The sequence below is a fragment of the Phalacrocorax carbo genome, chromosome 17, assembly GCF_963921805.1.
Source record: "Phalacrocorax carbo chromosome 17, bPhaCar2.1, whole genome shotgun sequence".
NCBI classification, from domain to species: domain Eukaryota; kingdom Metazoa; phylum Chordata; class Aves; order Suliformes; family Phalacrocoracidae; genus Phalacrocorax; species Phalacrocorax carbo.
The window spans coordinates 5,010,230-5,037,571 of record NC_087529.1 but is presented as its reverse complement, the minus strand read 5'-3'; the positions used below and the strand labels follow the sequence as shown (position 1 = coordinate 5,037,571).

General features: G+C 42.8%; 1 protein-coding gene across 2 annotated transcripts; it reads right to left on the bottom strand.

Annotated features, from left to right (window-relative positions):
* Window positions 1–3,123: 3,123 nt before the first annotated feature.
* Window positions 3,124–22,028, bottom strand: GGNBP2 (gametogenetin binding protein 2). 2 transcript variants are annotated; one of them, XM_064467744.1, is made up of 13 exons: window positions 21,912–22,028; window positions 17,976–18,056; window positions 15,718–15,971; window positions 14,622–14,720; window positions 11,317–11,430; window positions 9,410–9,619; window positions 8,228–8,402; window positions 6,472–6,666; window positions 5,655–5,805; window positions 5,359–5,484; window positions 5,127–5,278; window positions 4,477–4,725; window positions 3,124–3,777 (listed from the first exon to the last, which is right to left on the bottom strand). In XM_064467744.1, exons 1-13 carry the CDS (start codon window positions 22,002–22,004, stop codon window positions 3,574–3,576), a joined length of 2,103 nt encoding a protein of 700 aa, XP_064323814.1. In that variant the 5' UTR covers window positions 22,005–22,028; the 3' UTR covers window positions 3,124–3,573. The 2 variants fall into 2 exon arrangements, with proteins under 2 accessions (XP_064323814.1, XP_064323815.1); XM_064467745.1 differs by having other exon boundaries at window positions 9,416–9,619.
* Between the last annotated feature and the right edge of the window lie 5,314 nt (window positions 22,029–27,342).

Genomic DNA, 27,342 nt, shown 5'->3' with positions numbered 1-27,342 from the left:
TCCACCTGGAACAGGTTAGTTAGAAACAGGGAATTAGACTGTCTACCACATGCATCTCTTGGGGATTTTTCTCCTGGGTTCGACTTTTCTTGCAGGGGAGCGCGGAGCCCCGACACCCAGACCTCCCAGGGGCTAGTCAGAACTGTGAAGCCATTAAACAACAGGACAGATCAAATTCCCTCCAAAACAGAAGCGTCTTCAGTAGTAATGAGTAGTAGGTGTCCAGAAAATGAACATAAAGCGAGAGCCGAGAAGGCGACGTGCTGCAGCCACGTGCCACTTCCTCAGCTGGAGTCTCTGCAGCTTCGAGCTCGACTGTTTCCATGTCTACATCCAGCTGCGTTCTGAACTCACGTGCACTTCTGCCACCCTCACCATGCTGGGATAACGAGCTGCCTGGTTTAACTGGGATGAATTTAAGGGATTCCCCAACTTTGCTGTGGAGTTGGTCAGATCTGGAGCAGAACTGCTGACCTCCAGGGTCCACCTACCACCGGGGCAACGGCTTGCTGCAAGGATGTGCTGGGAAGGCCTTTTTTGAAGGTATTTCCTCCCGTTCTCTTTCCGCCAGCCACACATTGCTGGGCAGCTTAATTTAAACCTACTTTCAACTGGTACAAAACAAAGGAGAACATTATTAAAAGTCTGATTCTTAAGTACCACTCCTAGAGCTGATTACGCAGCCTGTCACTGAAAATTAAAAAAGTGAAGAATAAACTACACATATATTCAGGTTCTTTTGGGTTTGTTAAAAAAAAAAAAAGAAATGAAGTAGCGCTTGTGTATCTCACCCAACAGGGCAAGGGGTGCAGGAGAGTTTCCTGGCGGGGGGGGCTCAGCTTGGGCAGGTGCGGGGCCCACAGCGAGCACAGGGCTCCACCGGGGCAGCAGGACACAGGAGCGGGGCTGCTGCAGTGAAAAGGCCCTTCGGCCACAATAAATCTATAGGGAGGGTTGTAGGCGCTGCCACCCTACACAGCAACCACCAGGTACAGCACCCGCTAACGGCCGGGCTGGCCACGCGCCGGTACTCACCGCTTGCCTCTGAGGTGCGACCCCCAGCACCAAATCGCTCGAGCAGTCTGTGGTAACACCGTGTTTAAAACAAAGTGATCGGAATTCTTTTTTTCCCCCCATCGTTTCAGCTCCTGGTAAAGCAAAGCGGCGAAGACTCCACATAAAAGTGATGATTTCATCAATTACCAAGGACAACCGCCCATGTGAAGCAGCTCCTCGCGCACACACAAGCAGCATGCAGCCGGCAGCTCAGCTCTTTGAAGTTAACCGTGTTTTTCCTGTAGCTGACAGAGTATTTGATTAAAGAAACCACCACCGCAAAGACTCCCCTTCCTCACGCCGAGGATGGAAACTTCCTCCTTTACAAAATTAGCCTTTTACCGTCGCAAACGCCAGAGGCCGTGTGGCTGCAGAGGAAGGTGACGGTTCGTTTTCATGAAGCCGAATTTCGTGGTTAAAATCAGGACTAGGAAAAAAGCCCGTACGCGTTCTCCGTTACTCTCAATGAACTGACTCTGGGGTTCACTGCCAGAACCCTGGGCAAATTCAGCGCCACCAGGCACGGTGCCTCTTTGCAAGGTGTCTGAAGCATGGAGCAAAGCCAAGGAAACAAACCTGTCTCTTTCCCTTTATCGGAAAAACTGAGGGACTGCAGTACAGAAAACAAGGGAATTAGGAATGATGTTCTGTAATTCTGCTTACACCCCCCGCCTCCGCAACAGAAATCTCTTTAGTGGCAGCTGCTACCAAAATCTAGGTAGTCGTATAAAAAAAGCATCAATATCTTGAAAGTTTTCTTCTGTGTTTTGTAATTGAGTGAAAGAATCAATAAATATATCTTCACTAATATCCAAAGGGACTATTTATCACAATTGCCAGTTAACGTGGAAAAAAATCATGAAGCTAAAGCTCGCTCAAGAACTTACTTTTTACATCTGATTTTGTAAAACAGCTATAAAAGAGCCAGGCAGGGGTGTGCATTAACAGAGCATGACTTCCTTTATACATGAAAGTTATTTGGGGCTTTTTTATTATTATGAAAACAGTTGCATCTTCATTTCAATTTGCATACGTAATTTTTAATTCCTAAATTGTTTGAGTTGCACTTGTACAAAGAGCCTGTATTTCTAGATCACACCAATACGTAACAGCTTCCAGGTGTGAGTGCCACCGAAGCCAGCTCATGGCAGCTGCGTTTGGGCGCTTACGTGCACAACCGCACCACCACCACCTCCAGTCTTGCTGAGTTAGTCCGGGTTTTAAACTGCTTTTTTCTTCATCTCCCACATCCTGTATCTTCACAGCTTGTCAGATCACCCCCTTACAAACGAGCCATGCCACTACATACCGTATTTGTACGAACAAGGTATGGCTGAAGAGATATTTATGCAAAAGCACTCCTGTTCTGTCCTCAGAACACAGCTCATTATTTCATTACGGAAACATCACAGTATGTTGAAAACCTGCTTTTTGTTTGATTACATTCTGATGGGCTCGTGTAGAAGCTTTAAGTCTGCTTTGTCAGGGGAGAAGGAAAATAAGCACAGCGGTCTCCCAACTCACTGGCATCGGTAATTGTCTCAATGAAAAACTAAATTAAGCCCCAAAAGTGGCAGAGGCTGCACGCTCCAAATCCAAACCCATCACCAGCCAAGCACACTGACCTCGGGCACAGCACTCACGTCGAGCGCTCCACAGCACGCCCACACAGCCCAGAGGTGGGCAGAGGCGCCTCAGACAGCTCCGCACAGCGCCGTGCCACGCCAACACATCATCCCAGGCCCTGGAAGCGGAACAGCCGCCCGACGCCGAGCGGCACTGGCCTGGTTGGTGCGGTGCCACACTGACCAAGCGGGGTGTCGCGGACCAGCTCGTTTGGCAGTAACTCGAAGATCTCTGAACCACAGCCAGGGGAGAATCACCCAGCCCGGAGGGCTGGTTTGCCCGAGCACCACTGAAGGATCTGTGCTTTCCCCCCCGGCAAGTCTACTCACCTTCCACCTGCCCCCACGAAGCTCCGGAGACTGAAGCGACAACTATCCACCTGAACAGCAGGGACTCAGACTGTTGGGAAGGAGCGTTTAAAGTAGAAACAGGTACACCAACTTTTACTATGCATATTAATAAATATTCTTTATTTAAATTTTGCACATTGCGCTTTAACATATTACATCCAAAACATTTTGCAAATGGATGTCTACTTTGTAAAATCTTATATTCAGCTCATTGTCATTCTGTACAGAATTATAGGTACAACATTACTTTGCCACTAGTTTGCTTTTTGTAAGTCTCACATTTGTAGAGAAACATTTAATGAAAAGAGATGGCTTAAATTATAAGAGAGGCTTGCACAGCTACTCAACTAAAGATACAAGCCTGAAGAAAGAAGAAAATTAATGAAATCACCTCCACCAGCCTCCCCAAAAAACAAGAAAAAAAGAATCACATTAATTTAAGATAAAATTTTGCCGTAAGTCACTAAATTAAGTTTTTGAAAGAGAAGGCGCAGTAGTCATCTTGAGAATTTCAGTGAAAGACAGAGCTATTTTATTGTATTTAGTTCGCTCCAGCTGTTGTCAACCAACCATTACAAATGGGCCTCTTGTGATCATTTAAGCGGCAGTATTTATTAAATTTCTCCTTCAGATGCTGTCGGTATTGTTCTCTATTGCTGTAAAAAGACTTGTTGTTTGCCATAAAGGACTGTATTTCATCTTGTGAGATAAAGATTTCCTCATCAGAAGTGCATTCAGACTCATCCTACAAATGAAAACAGGCATTTAAGAACTCCCGCATTGCCCTTCCTGTGCGCCGCACCTGTCTTGCAACTGCACACGTTGTCTACGGCTGCTCTGAAGAAAGGTGTAGCCTTCACATCACGACACCAGGAGCCTCAGCTGGCTAATCCAGTCACCCGATCCGCACACAACGCTCTGCTAGTTTTTGGGTAAGAGGCAGCCTATAGTCATGACGTCTACCAGATTAAGCTTCAGAGCCATGGCACATTTCCACTGAAAGCAGGTGGCTTTTATCAAGAGTTAAAAAAAAAAGGATGTAAAGCAAGGGGAAGGAGAAGGGAAAGGAGAGAGGGGAAAGTTGTCCAAGGAGCCTATAGTGGGAAGTAATATTTGAGGCACGAGGGCAGCAATAATGCGTGTTTCATTTTATGGAATAATACGATCCTTGATAATGAATACTTATAATACAAGTTCTGTCACTTGCATTCCCGCGACAGGCAATTTCTCCTCCTCTGCAAAGCGTCTCAGTTACATACTTCACAGAGAACACACAAAAGCAAACAAACTAAACGCTGGGAGAGTAAGCTAGGGATCTTGGGCTCGGTTACGTGCTCTCTTGTAACAGTTCGTCAGTGGGATTTGAGTTCTAAACCCCATCCTCAATCCCGAGGATTTAAAGCAGTATGTGACAACCTAAAATTCAAAGTAAGCGGTTACTTACAAGGAGTTCCACTAAGCTCTTGGCACCTTTTCCAGTATCAGGAACAAGTGACATTTCTGTAGGTTCTGCAAACTGTGACACGTTTTTCATATGCTCAAACCAAGGCAACTGCTGCCCGCTTTTTTCTGAGCTACAGCAGCTTTCAGCATGTGTGTCTTTGGTCTTGTCGCGATGAAACTCTGTGTGCATGATATTTCCTGAGGTCTCTCTGTTACCTGGATCTGCCATACAGCTTCCAAGTTTCTGAATCTAAAATTGAAAATAGCCTGTAATGAACCACTAGCAGTGTTAAACCTGACCTTTCAAGTTTCAGATAGAAGCAGAGGGAGAGAGGAAAGGAAAAAGTTCAAAAAGAGAGCAAAGAGATACATTTTTTAAATGTGTGTGCCTGGGGAGGAGGGGGAACGACACGTTAATTCACTGAGAGTGCACAAAAGGGCACACACTTAGGAACAGAGGAGAGAAGAGACTCCTTCCACCACAACCTGTTCGAGGAAGGTGCTCGCCTTCAAAACTTGGATGGAGAGGTAACGGAAGATCCTTGTTACCCCATTTACAGCATTAGTCACAATTGAAACTTTAAATACTTTTAGAACTACTTTAGAGTGTGTGCATTTAAGTAAGCATTCTGGAATAGCTATGTTCCTTACATGTTCATTCTCACACTTCAGTATTTTACTTTTCTTTTTCTTCTTTTTGTTTTTGCCTTTTGTGTTATTCTCTTCCGAATTAGCCCAACATTCCACACAGCTATCTCCATCCTCCTCTTTGTCATCACAGCGATGGACACATGAATCATCTCCTGCAAAAGACAGGAATTTTCTTCTCAGATACTTAAGTTTTGTGGATACCAACCCAATACTATGCTCTTACAAAACCTACCATTTTCATCATGGTTGCAAATGCCTTCGGTGCAGGCCACGTCTGATCCCTCTCGAGACCCCGTTTCGCTGCCCTCCATGCTGGATGAATAGCCACAGTCACTACCGTTACAATGTGGAGATAAACCTGGGACAAAGTGAAGTCACAGTAACCTATAGCAGCTGTTGCATGTTCTTTTCTTATGCCTCTAACAAGAAAGAATTCTTTAACAAGCTATTTAAAAAAAAAGCTGAGCACTGTTTACCCCATAAATGGTAAATATTTTTGAAAATGAAAAATAATGACATTTAACATACCTTTCTTGATTTTAGGTGAACCTAATAGGGTACCACTACTAGGGCAGGTGCAAGAAGTGCTTTCATTAGTAACAATTACTTCTACACAATTGTTAGCTTCTTCGGTGCTACCACAGGCTTTACAACTACTTTCCGTGAAGTTCGAATTTTCCTTAAAACAAAAAACAAAAAATACTTGCAAGTACTGGAAGAAGCTCAGTCAGCATCTTTACGAAGGATACTCTTTCTACAAGAAAAAACAGCTGACACTGACCGATAACAGCCACAGCATTGCTTATAATTCTTCAGAAGCACAGGACAACTTACACCCAAAACACCAACTGCTTTCCCCACAATAGTATGACCTACAGTTAGCCCATTAAGTTCAGTCAAGAGGTCCAGAATAATTGCACTTACTCAATTAAAGCTTCCCCCTCTCCAAGAATTCAGTGGTAATTGCCTGCAACTAGCATTTGAATGCCCATATTCTAAGTGATCTTTAAGAAATGATAGTTGAAAAATATTCTGGCATAACCTGACCCCCCAGATTTAGGATTTAACAAACAAACACTCTCAAAAAACCCAACCTCAATGACAAAACAAAACCACACCAAATCCCCAAGAGCTAAGGGGTTCCAGGCAACTGCTTTACAAAAAGACTGTACTAATCTGAAAAAGTATTAAATTCCACTAGTGATCAAAAACTAGTTCCCAAAACTGAAATACAGTAAAGACCTCTCAAGAATCCTAACACAGAACGGCGAGCTGATGAATGAAGCACCAAATTAGAAATCTGGTTATTTAACACCATCAAAAAGCCACATCTATCAACGTTTACCTTTGCTTGATTTATTTCCTTCTCTTCTGTTGCCTGCAAAGGAGCCGGGATCTCACACACACACTTATTTTTCCGCCTGTTCTTTCGCTTTTGGCGCTTCTTCTCTTGTTTAAGCTCTCGCACTCTTTCTTCTTCTGAAAATTCTTCACAGAGCTGTTCCAATCGACTAATACCCTGCACTTTTTCCACAGCCATCTGTTTATAAGAGGTTAGATCTATTTATAGATGTTAACACAATTCAAGCTTTTACATTTACAGTAAGAGGAGGAGGAAAATAGCTGGTAAGTACTTTTTATAATAAAAGTCACAGCAACACAACTACTGACTATAGAAGAAAAATGCCTATCCAGATTTAGTCACTAAATTTAGATTGGTGGAGAAGATAAACGTATGGGGGGAGCACTGCCTTTAACTTATGGCCCAGATTCACAATTTTCAGTGAAAAGTTGTGGACTTGGACACATTTTTGGATCCGTTTACATGGTAGATACCCTGACCATTTAACACAGCAGTGCAAAAATCCACATTAGAACTACTGCTACAGAATTCCTGCAGCTCTTTGCCTAGGGTAACAAGTGAAAAATCTAACTGATTTTCTAGGCAGTCCAATTTTGAAGTGTAGACATATTTCAAAATATAGCAAGTATCTAAATATGTTCCTTAATATTAAATTTAAAACAAATATCATAACAGCACATGTACATACAAAGTTACAAGAATATAATTAAACTAGTGAAATATTCTGGATCAATGCTCCTACGGAGGTAAAAATAAACGCATGGGGTTTGGGTTGGTTTTTTTTTTTCCTCCCACCCAAATCATTCTGGGAACTCCTGAAGCCAAAATGAAACATCATCATTCCCACTCACCTTAGAGAAGCACCCCATATAGAGATATAACAGTTCCATATTTCAAATTCATAGCCAACCTTGTAAACCAGTATAATTACCCGGGTTTCACAATGTCAATGACTTTTCAACACCATACTTTACTAGGTTAAAAGAACACCATGACAAAACCTGGCAGAAGTGCCACGGTGTACCCAGTCCTATGCCATTTCCACAGCATTTTAAGTCTTAAAAAAACGTACTTGTAAAAAAACTCCAAGAACTAACTAGATTAGGGTTCCATTATGATCTTTCCTAAACTGATTTCGTTCCTCCTCTGATGTTTTAGAATTTTTTAGGCAAAACAGTCAGTATGAATGGAAGATAAACATACCAAAAAGGATCTATGTCATACCAAAGGGGAAGTATACCATTGGCATACATTAAAGGAACTGCATGGAGTTCTGTCTGAAGTTCAGCATCCCACAGGATTACAGAGTGCACTTGGAACACACCGAACGCACCAGTTAGCAGTTGTGTTTGTAGTTCAAAAGTACATCCTCCATTTTTACTAATAAGCCAAATAAAAACTGTTGTAGCCAGAGCTACTTTAAATGCTATCAGGTAGAAATACCTTCACTGCGAATTAAACACACAGAAGATCCAGTGTACTGTAACGTGCAGCTTGGAAAGTAAAAGCAAGCCTCAATCTTTTATGTTCCAGTAGACTTCACATCGGAGTGCAACTGAGTTGTGCTATGCATTGATACTAGACAACTGTTGCCTGCAGTGAACAAGGGGTTGACTGCAACGCCCCTGAAGCTTCTTCCAGCCCAGGGTTAGTAGAAAGCAGAAAAATAGTTTTAGTGAAAATGCACACAGTCACGATAGCAATTCAAATACAAGTTCGATAAAATCTGATTTTTTACCTCAAAGCTTTTGCGTAAAGCATCAACACCTAGGTAAAAAAGCATCTGCCACGTTTGTTCCTCAGCCCGCAACTTTTGCCAGATTCGGTGTAATCTTTCATAAAGGTGAATACCCAGGCAGGTCAAAACTTCTTCTTGGGCTATGTCTATTGTCTTAGCGTGCCTTTCTCTTCGTCTAAAGGAAGAGTTGAACCAAAGTATAGCATGGTTAAAGCAGCTGAAAGTCTACCAAGAGGTCAAAGCAGTTCAATGACTTATTTTCTTTAGGTACAGCTGAAGATATGTTTGCATGAACAGCTTTTTAAATAGAGTTCTGCTGCGCTGCATGCGGATGCAAAATAGAAAGGACCAGGTCAAAACCACCACTACGCTCCTGACACGCTGATCTGGGCATGGCACTGTTAAGCTGCACTATGCCTTCTAACCTGTGACTTCTGAAGGTGTTACCCCATCGGCCTCTGCTTGCTTCTCCTAGGAGGGATCAGCAGAGTTTTAATGCCGAAGAGATGCGGCCATTCTTTTGTTTCCTAGAATCTGTATTTAGTTTATATAGCAAATATTTCAGCTTCCTAAACATTTATGCATCAGGTAGCTGAAGCTGAAAAACACACATAGAAGTTTACGCATTACTTACCATACAAAGTAAAAATATGTCAGTATTAATCTGTATCATCTATGAAGGAAAAATCACTATAAAAGGATTTATACTCCCAATCAAACAGTTGGGTTCTAATGTTATTTGGCTCAGAATTGTATTTTTCATTGGAGGATTTTAAGGTGCTAAAACAGGTTCAGAAATTGCTATAATATACAAATGGCAACAAACCTAAACTGAACACTTAGCATTTGGTAAAGCTGTCACCTAAGGCTCTCTTTCTATTTCGCATATTTTGAACACCTCAATGGAAAAGCAGGCAGCCCTAGTGAGTGAACAAATGAGCTAGAAGACATCTGGCAATTTCTTTCAGTCTTGCCTTCAGAGTTAAATGCACTTTAAAGTCAAAAGCACATACAAAATCTTTGCTACTTTGAAGCACTATCTTGAAAGTCTACTTCAACGTGAATAGTTACATTCAGAAGTTTATTATGCAGCAAGGAGGCGAAAACCACTTTTGCAAAATACATTCAATAATAAAATAAAGAAGCAAAGCGCTAGATAGCCCACTCTAGCAAATTACATACTCATACCCTCCTGCGAACTCTGGTTCAGCTCGACCCAATAGGTGTGCGATGAAATCTGTTTCACAGCATACATGTATATGACGTTCATGGGGACAGCAACGCAAACCCTCGTAAAGTGCAGCGCAGTAGCCCTTTTCTTTGCTGCAGTCTAGCTCACCAATAAGAATATTGTATGCCCGAAGTACTTTATTTTTGCAGTCAGTGCAAAACCTGTGTTAAAACAGAACATGACAGAACTGAATTCTTATTCAAGCAGAAATTTAGACCCGCTTAGTCCAAGTTATAATATACTGAGCTACTTAATAGCACATGCTATATTTAAACTAGGTCACATAAGGTTTATGTTACTTCAAAAGGTAAAATAGTAAGACTTTGGCTGTAAGCCACCTAAGTTTACTAAGTGTATTATACTACCCATCATACATTACAAGTCTGGATATCAACTTTCATGCTCCAAGGCATAAATCAGGTTAATTGTTAATATGAAGAAATTCCTATATGGAGTTGCAATTCCATATTCGTTCAAAGATCAGAAATCTAATAGTGAACAAACGGAATCATTAGTACAAGCCAGGACAACATTCCTCTCAAGTAACACACTCCATGTTACTTTCTAGCAATTATTTAGAGTACACTCAAGTGAGTGATAAGCAATAAGAAAAAAGTTTCCTCTGTTGCCTGCTGTATAAGAGCGATGTTTCCACTACAAGCGCCTTTAAACATATTTTGAATTCTTAGATTACTGCACAGATAGCCAAACAAGGTTTATTTATAACACGATCTATTCAGTTTAAACCTGTGATAGCTCAGATAACTATACTCTTCTCATATTAGTTATGAAGTCCATTATAATTAAAATACAACCAAATTAAGCTCATTCTATTTTATAAGAGGAAGCAATCTTCAAGAAGCTACAAAACCTCTTGCTGTATTATTCTAAAAATGCAAGTCAGACAAGCTGCTCACATTTCAGCTCTCAGCTTGAAAAGCTGGCTCTTCATGCCATCTCTGGATGGTGTTTTTCCCTTTCCTAGTTTGTCCAGTCACTTGACAACACTAAGTCAAACATATTTTGATGTTTGATAGAACTACGATAACTGGCTAGTTTCTGTGATGAAAGGAAAGAAAACAGTAATATTATTGCAGGTTAGCATCAGGAACGCTGCCAGCACCATGTTTAATGTCACAGGAGATTAAAATTATTTTGTTTCCAAAGTGTTATTTCCACACCACCACCACCCGTGCACCCATCTGTGCCCCCACAGTTTGTATCAGAACCTTGAGACTACTGGAAATTAAAACTTTTTAATCAGCGTAGTAGCTACCATACACATGCAACAATAATTTAGTGGCCTATTTTTTCCCTGCAAGAGACACCTAATAGCACTAGCACTACTAAGTCATAAACAACTGTTTTAAAACAGTGATTTACAAGCAACACCAAGCCTAAAATCTGTTTCTATTAGTTTAGTTCACATAATTTTGAAATTGCACATACTCTCCAAAAGCCTAAAAGAAGGCATGGTCCCAGACAGAGTAGGCTACTTGTGAAAAAGTGAAAGAATACAGAGTCTCAACACATCAAAATATAAATCATAATTTAATCCTATCAAAAAATAAAATTAAGATGAGTAGCTTTGACTTCATCTGAGATGTCCACCTTTCCCCTACCTGGAACAATAGGTAAACCACAAAGAATATTCTACCATCTTAGTCTCAGCAACAGTTACAATGCAATCTGGCAAGGTTCTCCACCACCATGAAGCTTAGATCTTAAGTTTTAGAAGGGTATCAGAAGAACCCTCTACACTTCAAAAACATTGTACGAACTCTGCATACATTTTGATTCACAAAAAATGCAGCCTGTATTCCTCAAATGAAGGTGTGTCTTTGTTCTTTTAACATACCTGTGTTTTCGTAGATAGGTTTCTAATGTTTCTAAGAGACAACTAGAGTCAATTAAAACTACTTCATCCCTGCACTCCTGGGACATGAGCTCCCACACATCCATCCAACAACCCCTGCAAAAAAAAAAAATCATAAGAAACAAAAGACTGTACATTATCCTGTTATGGGTTTAGAAAAGAAGCAGAATAAAGCATCGTTAGTTTACCTGACTGCTCCCTGGAAAGGTCCATAGTGGAAAGTGATGCTACACTTGCTCTCCTTGTTCCTTCTGTCTTCACTATCTTTCTTATCTGCACTTAATTTCTCTGTACTGAGTGTGCTACTGCTCCCTTCACTGTCACATAGTATTAAAAAACATTTTTTTTAAACTATACCATATATTTTATGAACTAGTAGTTTTTCCTAAACAAATACTATGAAAATGCTACCACGTGCCTTAATTTACTTTGAATCCTTTATGGGCCGAGCCTTAACTTCCAGTAAAGTTAGGGTCAGAGACTAGATACAAATTTTCCTCTCTGTGTTTATAAATCCAGATTCATAATGACTTTTTAAAGTTACAGCTGAAAACCAGTAGTAATTTTAAAGAATATCACCTTAATTATAAACTCATTTAAGTTTTAATACTTCTGGCAGATTAAATTTTATATGACAACTTACTAAAAAACCGAAACAAAACCCCAAAGAAAAAGGCAAAACAAAACGCCTGAACTTCGACACGTCTACCACCACAGGAAACCATAAAACACCCTACATTAAATTTCCAAAATGTGTTAAAAAAACACAAACAACCAAAACCAAACAAAAACAAAAAACCCAATCTACAACTTTACAACACATATTTGGATATGCTAAAAGTACACTTACAGAGCTAAGAACAAACTTTAAATAGCAAGTCATGTTTACTTACAGGCTTGTCTACGCTTGACATTTTATCAGAACAGTCATTTCTGTTTAAGTTCATGTATAGATACAACAGAACAGGAAAACAGGGGAAGAAGCACTCCTATTTAATAATTAGCCCCTCAAGAGTATTTATGTATGCTATTATCTAGTTTGCCAGATCATATGGCTTCCATTTATGAAAGGTTAAAATGCTCCTTAGCCCCAAATGGAACCGAGTAGCCATAAACCAGGCACATTAAAACTGAGGACATCAAGTAACTCTCAAGTGGTATTAGCTAGTTACGTAACTTGTATAATTAATCACACAATTACAATTCAAATCCTTTTTTATGCATACAAAATGCCTAACAGATGCAACTCATCTGAAGAAGTTTCTTGTAACGAAGTCAAGCAGAAGCTGTAAGTTGATAAATAAAATTTGTTCTGTAAGACAATTCTAGACACCTCCATGTCCAGGCTATAAGCCTATTTGCTTCCCTCAAGGCAGCAGATTTATTTGGAGAAGTATCAGTACTGATACACCCTGATCACTTCTGTAGCTTAACAAATGGGTATCGACTGAGCAAGCAGAGTGCAAGCCCTGTTTCTTTACCAAACTACGCTGAATGTCCACAAACCACGTTATCAGATGAAGCTGAAAGCGTTGCTTGCAGTATGCTAAAATACTGCCCTTCCGCATATCCCCTATTAACCTGCCAGCATTCACAATACTAAAGGGATTTATTCCAGCATGAATTGAGGAAATAAAGGCAGCATTTCCCTCTCTATTAAATCAGCTTCAGAATTGTTCTGCCTTGCCAAAACGGTAAGTGCAGTTTCCATGATATATGTTCTTATTCAGAAAAGATTAATTTTACTAAAAACAAAACAAAATAATACTTCCATAATGCTGTGAATTTGCTTTATTAAAAAAAAATCCCTATACCCCTATGATCTTATGCTGGTGTAACATAAGCTTTAAACTAATTATATGAAAGGCCTGTAACCAAAATATAATAGGAGACAATGATTAGCTACCACTATCCTCAAGCAGAGTAAAAATCAAGTGTCAAATTCCACATGCCTAGCATCTCGGGGGATTTACCTAAACCCAGAGAGACTCACGTTTGCAGGGAAAAATACATGTCCTATAACTGGAAATCATGATCAAGCTTTCACAGGTTGTACGCTTAACTGGAAGCAGAATACAAGTAACTAAAAAAGGCCCTAGACACCAACTAAGCATAGGAGTCTAATTTATTGGTCATCATAGTAAAACCAAAAATATAAAAAACACCCCACAAACAAGAAAACACCCCCCCGCCAAAACCCACACCAGATTTACAAGGAGTGTTTTTCTGGTTAAGTGGCTGGAATAAACCATTTCAACTTCAAGACACAGAGACATATATGCATCTTTTTCACTGGCGTATTCAAAACATGCTGTCACATTTTCAGAAAACACATTTTCCAGAGTTTTAACCCTGCAGCCCAACCACAATAAAGCCCTTTGTTAACAGTTGTGCGAGGCATTTTTAATAATCCCAAGCAAAACGATGTATATTTGTTTAGCATGTACCCTTTCACCTCAGTGTGAGAGAAACTGCTGATCAATCATCTTGGTGTAGAGCACAAAAACCAGTTTGTCTTTCTAGAGCGCTGTTCGCATCACAATGCAGAAGCCATCCACGCCCCGAGCAGACTATATTCCAAGTTATGTCAGCCAATATATGAGAAGCACAACAGAGGGCACTGGCTTGTAATGGCAAAGTTGCATTTTGACAACGGGTTTTGAAATTAAATGTGGATATTTTTATTAAAAAAAAAAAAACACCACAAAAAACGCTGAACAAAACACCCCATCACCAAGTAAAAGACCCAAAAGCCAAGAGGCAAAAATGGAATGGCTAGAACCAACAAGCAAGTTTTGGGAAACAGCCAATTTCATATAGTAGCTTTAAACTTTATGTGAAAGCATCACCAGTTGCCTTAGGGAGCTCTGACAAAGGACAACTCTCACACTGAGAAAGGAGTAGAGATCTTATGTTGGGAGGGCAGAAAACCTTATTGCACTAGTTTTATTCAATCAAAGTGTGAGCAAGGGCAGTGGGGAAAGGATTAAACACCCTACTGATAAGACAGTCACTTGTACTGCACAAAAAAGGGCTAACTACCTTCTTACAAAAACCTACTGAAAAAGGCTCATGCCCTACAACACTCGCTGCCCAAAACTCTTGAGTGCCTCTGTTCCTCTCCCCCAGAACTATTTGGGTCTCTATAATCCAAACATCTTGGAAACTACTACTCTGGCAAACAGAACCATAAGAATTGATCTCAACACTTAAAAATAAATTAGGATCAATAGTTTGGTTCCTTAAAATATTTTAGATTGAATTGTGCCTGTTAAACACAAACTTACCCCAAAGGTTTTGGTTTGTGCGTGTCCAGGGAGTGTAGCTGACATCTCTTGTTCTTCTTACTTTTGGGAATTGCATCAATCATATCATTCAGTTTGGACCTGTGGAAAAAACGTAACTTAGTATTCTGAAAACATCCTTTTCTAGAGAAACTTTAAAGGGGTTGATTCAGCTCATGGATTAGAAAAAAGTATGCTAATGAACATTAAATCGAAAACTTTTTTCCTGTCCCTCATTTTTACTTCTTATGACATTCAGTCCTGCAGTACACAAGGAAAATACAGTACAGACTTTCCAGACAAGACCTAGCAAGCAAGATAAAGATAACTCACATCTAAAAGCTATTGCATAACTTTGTAAATAAGAGACCCCGAGCAATGACACCTATTTCAAAAGTGCAGGGAACCACTAAGACCACTTTATCAAGTTACACTACCTCACCCTCCAAATCTCAATATCCCCAGCTCTGCACTAACCTTTCCTGCTTCTCACTGCCCTGCTAACTGGAGCAAGAAGTAGAACGAGCTGAAGCCAACTGGAAGGCAAAGGCACACTGTGGTGAGCAGCCATTGTTTTGCCTGCTGACAGCTGAGAAACAAATGGCACTGAGACTGAGGCTATTTATTGTGGTAGCCAAACCCAGAAGGTATAACTTTCTCCCTGTTACCTTTCTACCCACGAGCAGAAAGTTTGGAGGTGTGGGGAGGGCGTGGTGCAGTAGGGGTACTAATATTAATCATTTTTTTAGTTTATTTTTTACATGCAAAGTAGTAGGGCAAAGAAACTCTCTTCTTCCAGAGATCATGAAAAAACCCCAGCGTCTGTTTCAGATTGATGACTAAACATTTTATTAGTGATATCTTTCAATTGCAATCATGGCATTGCAACCGATGATATGAAAGGTTAGGTCTTTTGGGTTTGTTTTTTCCCAGTTTAGGCAATAACTAGTTTAACATGGCTGTAAAAGACAAGTATGTACTGTAAGATTCAAACTTGTGACAATTTAGTATCACCAAGAAAGCTGCAAAGTCAAATGTGCAGAAGCTAGCTTTCCTTTTCCCCGGATAAGCATAATCTGGGCAGTTCTAAGACACTTACCCATGCACATAAAACAGTGTATAAAGCTTCTTTGCATCAGTCATACAGCTTCGAGTCACAGAAAGAACCCCCTTTGGCCCTACTGTTAGGGGCTCAAGTGCTGGATTTCCAGACTCAACAAGCTGAGAAAACAGGCGTTCCACACTGCGACGACAGCCAACACATGGGACCAGCTGAGAAAGTGCGCTCAAAACCTCACGAGATGTCACCATCATGGCAATATTTAGATCCTGCTGTTTAAGCATGCTATGTCTCTGAAAAAGAACAAGAAATGAAATAATTTAAATTAAAAATCCCCACATCTTAAACTGTTCAAGATTTCTTTGCTTTCAACAGCATTTCCTTATCAAAATACAGTTGTGGAAACCCTATGCTCAGAGTTGCAGGTCACTGTCTTGGTGTGGATCACTTAAAATGCTTACTGTGTGAATGAAACCACACTTGCTAATATCACAGCAGCAATTCTGCTTCAAGACTTACAGTCTGCCCTCTGGAAGGAAGCTAATATTTTTTCTTCTTGTTCCCTCCTCCTACCACTCAAATCAGCAAATGCTACTTCCAAACAAATGGCACACCTCCCTGTCCTTATCAGGAAGCCCTTTCTTCTCCACCTCTGCACAGATGTTTTAGGGTCTCACATATGACTCTGCACATTTTCATCTTCTATTCACATTCATTTTATCTTTGGCACATAAAAAGGAAATTCCTGGACACTCCCTGGCATATATGGAAATCTCATTTACAACAAATGTGTTCTGTTCAGACCAAGACAATTTAGCAATATTTCCCCTGGAAGGCTAGATGCCATTTCACATCACAATTCTAATACCTGAAACTAAAAAAAAAAGCACCCATTACTATTCAGGGTGAAACATTTTACTTCAGCAGCAAACATTCAACGTGTGCTAATAATAGAACATTAAAGAGAACATCCCCTAATATTTCCTACGTCAATACACAGTTTTCAGAGCTTCTCCTGGTTCCTCCGTCAAACACATCGAGGCACACATACACACAAAAAGCACACACCATTCTGTTACTTTTTCTAACTGCTAAATTACTGGCTTGACTTCATCAGCACTGAACTGCCACTTGCACGGCTACACAGAAGACAGAGTCCCTTCCTTACACAACGGTCAATACATCGACACTTAGATTATCAGCACTACCAGCACTTTCGAGCATAACCTGCAAAAGCAGAGTCCTGTTGGTGTATTAATTGTCATTTTCCCCTGGTTACACAAAGTACAGCTTTGTGAGCACAGCTGTATCTGTACAGGGAATATTTCGCCATGATAGTATTTTCTATATTATTGCCATATCACATCACTTAAACACTCGTAATGTAGAAACAGCTTGTCACAACTTCTGGGGAAAGAAAGAAAAGACCATATGATACAGTGGAACTAATCAGTGCCACGCAATGTGTAAATGCATCAATTGAAAAGACAAAATGTTTTGAGCTCATTTTATGTAATGCATGCTATGAAGAGTAAAGTTATTATCAGACAACATTTAATGTTTGTGCTCTTAAAGGCAGGCACATTAAATAATCTGACAAGTGATATCACTCTGCAACAATCCTCTTTCCTGTAAGTAATAGTACTAATCACGGCAACAGCAGAATGAGCTATTTTCACAACACAGCTATGCTTTATATGCAGCATGTCTGAACTGCTGCTGCCAAACCACAAGTGAAGAAGTGCAAGCTGCATCTCAGCAAACTAGCCTGCTCCTTTGGACATCAAGTGGCACCATTTTTCAGTTGCTGCAGGTGTTACAGTGCTAGATATTTGCCAGAGTGTTAGCAGGTAAGCTTCAGGGACACCACAAAACTGTCTCTCACTATTAACTATATACAATACATAAATTGGTACATTAGCTCTATCCTGGTATGGTACTAACCATGAGAATTTGATCTTAAGCAATGCACACCTCTACTTGAATAAGCAGTTCAAAAGTATTCAGAAAAAAAAAATCAAAATGTATTTAGAAACTGTAGTTTCCATTAAGTATAAACTGGCAGTGACCAGAACATGTATTGTTTTTACAGGTTTTCAATCCTAACTAGACATGCAGCAACTGCCTCCTGACAAGACAACAGTGTATAAATGCTGTGAAACATAGAAAATGAAGGCACCTGGTGTACCTTGGTACCAACATGTAATTGAATACAGGTGCTGGCATGTCTTTTAAGTCATTCCAGGAGCGACAACCTCCTAGAGAAGCCTTCTTAAAAAACAGAAGGATGTATTTACCTGAATGAACTGTTTTAATTGTGCACCGTTATTCTGATGTCCATCAAGGTTTAGCACATTATCAGGAAATTCCATCACCATCTATAAGAGAAAGGGGGGGGAAAAAAGAGCCTTCAGAAAAAAAGTCGAACACAGCATTCGTTTATTTTAATTTCTTGGGGGAAATAAGACAAGTTATGTTGAATGCTCATTGTTTTTACGTAACTTTTGGAAGCTTGGGAAAGGATAATAGTAACAGTTTAAGACAGTGAATGTTTAATATAATGTTCTAGAGGCAGTTTATAAATGGTAACTCTTAAATAGCAACTTTTGCGTTCTCTATAACAGCTAAATGGACCATCAGTATTAATATTACACTATTTACATGACTTGAGACCCTGTTTCAGTTTAAAAAAAGAAACTTACTTCGACACACAAAGATCCAAACTGACCCAACAGACTAACTCAATGTATAAAGCTATGAAGAAACAGTCACAACAGTTTAATGACTGACTCCTTCAAAGGCTAATTTAAAACCATATTAACCCAAAAAAGGTACTCCAAGGTATACTTTGTTTTGTATGATGCAGCTGCAACTCTCAAGAGGCTCAAAGTAAAATGTTAAGCCTACAGAACAATGCGATTACTTGCAAGTAATTAATAATATTTCTTTTCCAACTACTAAGCAACAAAGAGGACAACTTCTGGGGGGGGGGGGGGGGGAGGGGAGGCAGAATGAGCAAAATAATTTTCAGTCAAAAATCCAACTTTGCAACCCTGGAGAAAAATGAAACCAACTAGAAAAATGAGCAATGGCTGGCTTAGTTGATCATCTTTGTCCAAACTGGGAAATATAGAATTTATCAATATGAATCTGAAAGTTCACTTTAAAATCTGAAAGACAAAATAACAGCTTTGGTTAAGAATGCTAATACCAATCAACAGCAAATGAAATTGTCTGATTCATCCTTTTTCCTCCTTCCACCTTGCCTCAATTGTCTAGTCAAGACAGAATTCCCTGCTGTCTTTGTAATTGCTAACACTACCTCCAGAGAAGTCATATATTTACTTTTACAGGCACTCAACATTGGTCCAAAATAAACATCTATTCTCTAAGGCCAGAAACAAGGCAATATTTTGATCTCACATGTGCTAGAAATGGAACATTAGCACAGCTACCTTATCTTTGTGCTGAACAGTGCCACAGTGTTAATTCTAAACTCTCACACGTTTCATTTGCACATTCCCTTGCCCCTGACCCACACACACTAAGCAGCAGCACAAGGTTTTGCTACAGAATTACAGGTTTCCTACACTGCTAATTTGATGTTTCTGTGGGGAATGAGCTACATACAAAAGTAAAAGCTCTGTCTGCTAATAACAGAGAGAAGAGATAAATCTGCGTACTTTTTTCCCCCGTCACCTTCATCTCCCACTATTAGACAACACCCTTAGGTGTTCTGTACAACAGAGTGAAATTATCAAAGACTAAATTAATTCATGTGTCTGATGAGATTTTATTAAGTGGTTAAACATCAACCACCATCACACCCTGAACTGGAAGAAAAAATTCCCATAATACCACATCAAATGGAATGCCTTCTAGAAATCATAAAAGCTGATTAAGAAATGAAAAGGGTTAAATATTTAAACTTCCTTTAATTTCTAGCTGAGCCATAAGAAACAGAAAAGTGTGACAGTGAACAATTCATTTAGAGAAACAGTATCACATTGCACCTAAACAGCTTTCTATATTACTACAAAGCAATGTTACATGCTTAAAGAGCATTATAGGCCATTCATTCTCTAATTTGCAATCACTGATTCACTGTTTCTAGATTTAAGGCATAGATTAAATCTTCCAGCTAACAGAAATGAAGTAGTCCCATTATTTTTAAAATCTGAGTTTTAAAAGCAGTCAACACAAGACAGTTGCTATCAATAAACACCACTATTTTTTTAAGATAATGCTGCAGATGTAAAACAGTCTTTCAAAGACAACTGTATGTCTTGCAATAGCCCTCATTAAGAATTTGAAACATAAATTATAGAACACTGAGACATGGAAGCTAAGAGTTTATTCACTTGCTTCTGCAGATTTATTTAATAAAAGCCTCTAGAAACCACCTAGAAGCCTGAGTACTTTGTAACAACAGTAAGAGAATGGAAAAAAAAACAAACCACCAAACAATGGACCTCAGACAAGATTTCTTCATGGTGAGGATGACTTGCACTTGCATAAATGCCTTTCATCCAGATGGATACAAAACGGATTTACAGCTATAGGAACCTCATGGGCATGTCTTGCCTCTGGTGTAAAAAGTAGAAGGATAGCAACAACATAGTGCAATTGCATAAAGTTCGGGCCTGGCCTTAAATTCTGGAACTAAACCACAAATGGAATTTTAGGTCAGCTGAAGTCATCTACCTGACAACTGGTACAGCCAAATTTTTGCACTCTCTCTCTCAACCTACAAAACACAACAAAGGTAACAAGAGCATGGTAAGCCTTCTACTTCACACAATCTAATAAGTAATTTAACTAAGGAGTCCAAGGGCAGGAAGGGGGAAAAATTAGAGAGAAATCTAAGATCTTAAAACTGCACAGGGAATGGAGGGGCAAAATAACTTTCAAGGTGTGGCCAAGACATCAAAAAACCCCAACCTTACACTATTCTGACACAGTGCTGGGTTTTCCAGGTCATCAACCACTCCAGCAGAGCTAGATACTGCTTTGGACAACTTAAGGGGAAACTTTGCCTAACGTATAAGCACAGTTAACCAGAGACGGCAGGCTACGTAAAGCCAAAAAGTAGTGATGATATTGGGTAAATTAATAATATGCCATCATTTGAAACGATCAAAACTAAAATACAGCAAACACCCTTTCTTCAAATGTAGCAAACCAGATGGGATTGAAACAGATAATCTTTAACAGTGGGACAGAGGGTTACAAGACTGTCTGAAGATACTGAATTGTTTTGTCTGGAAGATGAAAGAAATTACATTATGAAGTTGATCAAGTTATCTGATGCAAGCCAGGCACTCTCCCATACTAAAACATGAGATTAGGAATTTAAAGGACAGACCATTTTTTTTACACCATTTAAAGTAACAGCAGTTACCGTCACACCACTGACAGCAACAGAAATCAAATATGAATAACTAAGATAACAAATTACACTACGTAAGCCCAATTTTATTTTCAACACAACATTTTCACACCTTTAAGAATTAGAACAAAGGACAACTGGCTGGTTAGAGAATTTTTTTTCCATTTGCTGTGTTCACCTACAATGCAATTTCTGAGCCTTCCTCTGAACGCATAAGAAAAGAGAGACTAGAGAGCCTCCAAGCTGCATTTAGTTCATTTTTCCACTGAATCTTCTGGAAATGGCAAAACCCCCATGTTTTTCAAATCAGAAGAACACACCTAGACGGCAGCTCTCTCAGATCTGTTCCTGTAGATGTAGCAGCAAGTTATTACAGACTTGATAACCCTTACTTTAAGCCAAACCTTTCAAAAATGCTTTTCACCTTTTCTTGCCTATTTAAGAGCGTAATAATTACCTAGTTGTAAACCCAGGTTTTAACGTTAATATGGCTCCCTTCCTTATTAACTGAAAAATGGCTTTGCTCTACATTTGGGCTTGGGCACCGAGACATGCTTGCCACTTGAAAACAAGTTATACGCAAGCCCCAAGACAGCAATAACTTTCTTATTGTGCGGTTTGCATGTTTTTAGAGCTGGGAATCAGATAAAGAAGTTGCCACATTAAGCGCTGTTAACCCGAAGTGTTGCAAAGTCCCAAAGATTAAGGCTGCGGAGGCAAAGGAGGAGCCTAGGAGGCCTGTCTAGGGAAAAGGCCTCGCCTGGGAATTGCAACACACCGCCCGCACACGTTGCAAGCGGGAGGTGCGGGGACACCAGGTGCTCCGCGGGGCGCAGGCACTCACCGTGAGGGTGTCATCGATGTAGAGGGGAATCTGCCTCTTCTCGAAAGGGAATTCCTCCTCCCCGTCTCTGCAAACTGCAACCAGCCGCGCCATCTCTGCTGCTGTTGCCGCTTCCTCCCAGCTCCAGCCTGCGAGCAGCCAAAGCCCGGGGAGGTAAATACCCGCCGCGCTTCCCCGGCACACTTTCACCAGCCCGGGAACAAGCCTGTTTTACCCCATCGCCTGATTCACCACGCCGAGCGCCGGCCCCGCCGCCCCAGCCCACGCCCGGACGCGCAGCCTGCCCGCCGCTTCAGCCCTGGAAGGGGCTCAGAAAGACTACGGGCCGGCAACGGGAGAGGTGGGCAGGCTGGGAAATGCGACATAACATGGAAGAAAGGGAGGGGACGGCGGGGAGGAGAGCACCCGGCCCTCCGCCGGGCACGGCCGGGGTAGGAAGGCCGGAGGCCGGCGGGGGATGGAGCTCCCCCCTCCCCGCGCCTTCCCCCGCCGCCACCGGCCCAGACAGGCCGGCGGGGCACCCGCCCAGCCCGGAGCGGGGTTTGCGGCTCTCCGCCGCCCCCGTCCCGTCCCGCGGCGGCCGCGGAGGGAGCGGAGTCGTGGCGGGGCGAGGGGCCGCCTCTCACCCCCGCTCTCCCCCGGGCAACCTGATGGCGGGCCGCGCCCCGCAGCCGCGGGGACGGGGCCCGCCGCCCTCCCGCTCCCCAGCTCCAGCCCCGGCATCGGCGGCGCCGCCCGCGGGCCCGCCGCCACCTCCCTCCGGCGGGCCGGGGATGGAAGGCGAGCCGTGTGTGGCTGGGGGCTGCAGCCCGGGCAACGCGCCGGGCAGACCCACCCCTCTCCTCCCTGTCCTCGCCCGGCCTCCAGCCGGCGCGGCTCCCCGGCCGGGGCGGCGATGGCGGGGAGGCAGCCCCGGAGGCAGGCAGAGTGCTCCCGGCCTCCCTTCTCCTCCCGCCTCCCCTCCGCCCCGCCGGGGCCACTGCCCTGCCCTGCGGCCCACCGGCCGCCTCGCTCCCGTCAGGCCTTTACCGGCTCCTCCGCGAGTCGGCGGCCCGGGCGCTCTGACAGGCGGGCAGACACCCCGGGCTCCGCCACAGAGCCGCCTCCTTCCTCTCCCCCTCCCCGGGCCCTCCCCACAGGCGGTGGCCGCGGCCCCGGGCCGCCCCGCCCTCCTCTCGCGAGAGACCGCAGCCCCGCCGCTCCCAGCCCGGGGCCGCCGCCCCGCCTCGCCGCCCCGGGCCCAGCCGCGGGAGGCGCCCGCTCACCCGTTACCTCCCGGCCCCGCGGACTCCCCTCCCCCCTGCCTGAGGAGTTGAGCTGTCACAAACGGCCGGAGCGGCGCGTTCCACCTCGAGTGCGGGGCGGGGGGGGGCGGCGGCGGCCAGCGCGCTGGGGGGGAGGCTGAGGTACCGGGGGGGGGGGGGGCGGCCGCCGCCGCCCGCCGCCGCCCGCCTTCCCGCCCCCGGGCGCGGCGCTGAGGGGCCGGCGGGACACGGGGCCCGCGGCCGGGCCCTCGCCTCGGACAGGCGCCGTGTCTATGGTGGGGTACGAGGAGCTGTCGCCGGGACTGTGGTTTGGGGGCGTCCCCCACTGACGGAGAGGGGGGGAACCATGGGGTGGGCGACGGGGAGCAAGCGGGGTTAAACCCCGGAGTGTCGGTGGGATGAAAACCCGTCGCTGTCCCGAGTGGGAGAGGGACGGAGCGCCTCGGGGCCTGCGTGTGGAAGCGGCCTCGGCGCAGGGCTTTGCTCTGGATGCGGCCCAGCGCAGACCGACAAAAACGCATCGAACGCCTGCGCTTCAGACGCGGCCCAGACATCAAAGGGCAGCCTCAGATTCCCCTGCCCTGATTACACGCCGGGGAGGCAGGCTTTAATTGCACTTACGGTCTCTAACTTAAGGCTGTTGGCTTCTGCAGCACCCTAGTGCAACCATCTAGAAATCCTGTGGCTGCTTAATTTAGGCAGCCAAAAAAAAACCCTGTAGCCTTTCTTGAAGTATTAAATAATACAGCTGATCTGTTCATTCTTGTTATTTATGTGTATAGATACCAAAGCCCTCACAAGAAAATGCAGGGGAGGCAATTAGGGAGCAGGATTTTTTTTTTTTCTTGTTTCTGCATAAAAACCATCTTTAGTGGAGGAGTTAATTTACTTGAACTCATCGTGCAACATCTCTACCTCTAACGGAAACATTGTGCAGAGTCACATTGCTGCACAGTTTGCAGTTCATGTATTTTCACGGTTTTCTTCTTCAGCTAAAAAGAAAGCTGGTGTTTTGTAACAAGGGGTAGTTTCTCCTGTCAGAGTATCGTGAGCACGGCGGACTGTGATGAACATACATTGTCTCCGCATTCAGCGTGCGGGCTTGCCTGTTACTTCTGCCCCTCCGCTCCCGCAGCGTGGCTGGATCACATCAACAAAACGGCAGCACCCCATGTTTTGTATTCTCAGGGTGCATGTTGATAAACTACATATGAAAAGCACCATAACATTTAATGTAATTTTTATATACAGGAAAGGGTTTGTTTTGGGTTTTTTAAGTTGCTAGAACATGCAGCTTGTGCATTACCTACAAAACAGTGAAAAGAGAGCCAGCCCCTTCGTGCCGTTGATTTGCATGCCCCTCTTTCCCCTGGAAGAAATACCTGTTCTTCAGGACATAGTGGCTTTGAAACAGGATACTGCCTGAAAACTTTATTGCAACATTTGACTTCAAAGGAGACACTGCTGGGTTGGAAAAGAAGGCGTGCTAGTGAGTTGGTCCCTAAAAATAATGAAATTTGGTAAGAGGCTACTAATGTTTAACAAATAACAAGGTTAAGGATAAATAGGATAAATGTAATCAGCTCTACTCTCCCCATATTTTTTTCTATCCTGCAGCCCTATAAAAAGGTCATTCAGTGGAATTACAGCAGCAAAGGCAAGACAGTTTGTTTTCATAGAATCACAGAATCATTAAGGTTGGAAAAGACCTCTAGGATCATCAAGTCCAACCGTCAACCCAACACTACCACGTCTCCTAAACCATACCCCGAAGTGCCACGTCTACATGTCTTTTAAATACCTCCAGGGATGGCAACTCTACCACCTCTCTGGGCAGCCTGTTCCAATGTCTGGCCACTCTTTCAGTAAAGACATTTTCCCTAACAGCTGATCTAAACCTCCCCTGACGCAGCTTGAGGCTGTTTCCTCTCCTTCTATCACTAGTGACCTGGGAGAAGAGACCAACCCCCCCCTCACTCCAGCCCCTCTCAGGCAGTTGCAGAGAGCGATAAGGTCTCCCCTCAGCCTCCTCCAGACTAAACAACCCCAGTTCCCTCAACCTCTCCTTATCAGACCTGCTCTCCAGGCCCTTCACCAGCTCCGCTGCCCTTCTCTGGACACGCTCCAGGACCTCAATGTCCTTGTACTGAGGGGCCCAAAACCACACCAGTCCTCTGCTTTACTATTATTAGTGGTCGGTGGCATGCTATAGTGGAGCCATTTTAGTCTTACTAGTTGAAATATCTTTAACTTTTACTAATTATGTAACAGTTAAATCAAAGTTTCTGATTTTTTAAGATATATCTTCGATCTGTACAACTTACTCATCTAAACACCCCAAAGTGAAAAGGAATGCAGTGTTCTTGTTCCTACCAGCCGCTGCGCTAACAGCTATTGAGGTGCATGCAGAGAAAGCGTCTCCAGCAGTATCCTAGCGTTAACTTCTCTCGCAGCTTTTCAAACTCATTACAGCGCCGTTTGCTCGTACAGACTCTGTGATCAAAGCGTGCTTGCTTGCATTTCTTGGTTCTTTCAGAGGCATGGTTAATTATCTGTATCTATTCATAGTCTAAACATTCAGCATTAATAACTATGCTGGTTGCTTCAGGGCAGAGCTTGCCACATTTGTTATCGACAATAAGCAATGAGAATTAATTGTCTCTCATTAATTCAGTGGTGAACAACTTACTTCGTACGGCTCTAAAAGCAGGAGACGGCCTCACGATGCGGTGTAGTGCTGTTGTAGAGAGAGGCGGGTTGTTCTCCCCCTCGTCGTTACTTGCGCACCGCAGTCCCCTCGGCCTGCAGGCTCTGTTGTTGCAAACCGCAGCTCCGGTCCTGGAAGCGGTACCCGCCTGCTGCCTGCGCGGAGCTAACAGGGCTCTGCACAGACACAGCAGACCTCCCACGTAATTTTTGCTTCATGAAATGGAGTTGGCATCTAGATAGTTTGCTGCTTGTCCAGACACAACTCTTGCTTTGTCACACCCAATTAATGCCTTAATTCTGAATCACATTGATAGACTTGTGCTCACAGGCAGAACTCATTGCAGGTCTTGTGCTTCAAATATTTCAAAAATGAATATCCGTAAGTAATTTTGCATAAATGAGTAGAGCCATTCAGGTCATGACGGAGGCCCTTCTTCCCTGGCCAATGCTAGGAAATGTTTTAAAATAAATACATACACCAGTTACCAGAAAACTGACAACTGTTCGTAAGATATCATTGTCAATTAATTGCATTTGTCCCCAGGATGCTGCAGGCTGTTTTTCTTTAATTCTGAAGGCTATATGGCTGTATCTTGGAAGTAAACAAGCATGAAATCAGCATGGCCGCAGCCTATAATCCTCAGCCTTCACCTTTCCGTTGGCCAATGGCTAAGAGAACCTCATAAATTTAAGAATATTCCACAGCATGTCTATCTTAAGGAATCTGATTTAGAGGCTTAATCTCCAGAGGTTTTATGATTCATCACATTTGATAGACAAGGAGAAATATGAAATATGGCTCATGTGCACTGCTGTAACTCCACTGACATCGGGCATCTATCACCAACTACCATTTGTATTCTACTTCCAAAGTATTTATCTCCCATTATTGAACCCCTCACAATCTTTAAAGGTATTTCTCTTCTCAACAACTTAATGAGGTCAGGTAGAACTGTCACAGTTAAGAAAGTGAACAAAGAGGGTGTTCTGCTCTGGGCTTGCAGGAAGACGGTGATAGAGAAAATGAGCACATCTCTCATCAATACTCTGCCGCTACCCCAACCCACTGCGTCACGCTTCTTTCCATTTGCACAGTTTGTTTGCTAATAAAACTTAATACAGAATGTTCCCACTTGAAGACATCTCAGCTGTCAAAATACAGTACTAAATGAGCTGCTGTTTAAAATGATTTTATAGGCAAGTAGGCGGGCCTCGAGTACTTCCAAAGTAGAGCTGAAGATCGTATTTTACAGCGTTCCTAAAGATGAGCTGTCACAACATGTTGGTATGCAGATTGGGGGTGAATTAGTTTTGGATCTTTGTATTTTCCTACAAAAGGCTGTGCTGCTCTTATTATCTGCACCACAAATTCCAGAAGCTGCTTTATGAATTCATCTGCAGTTGAGTTTTATCCCTCAGAGCATCACACTTTATCTAGGGTCTTCATTTATATTCAT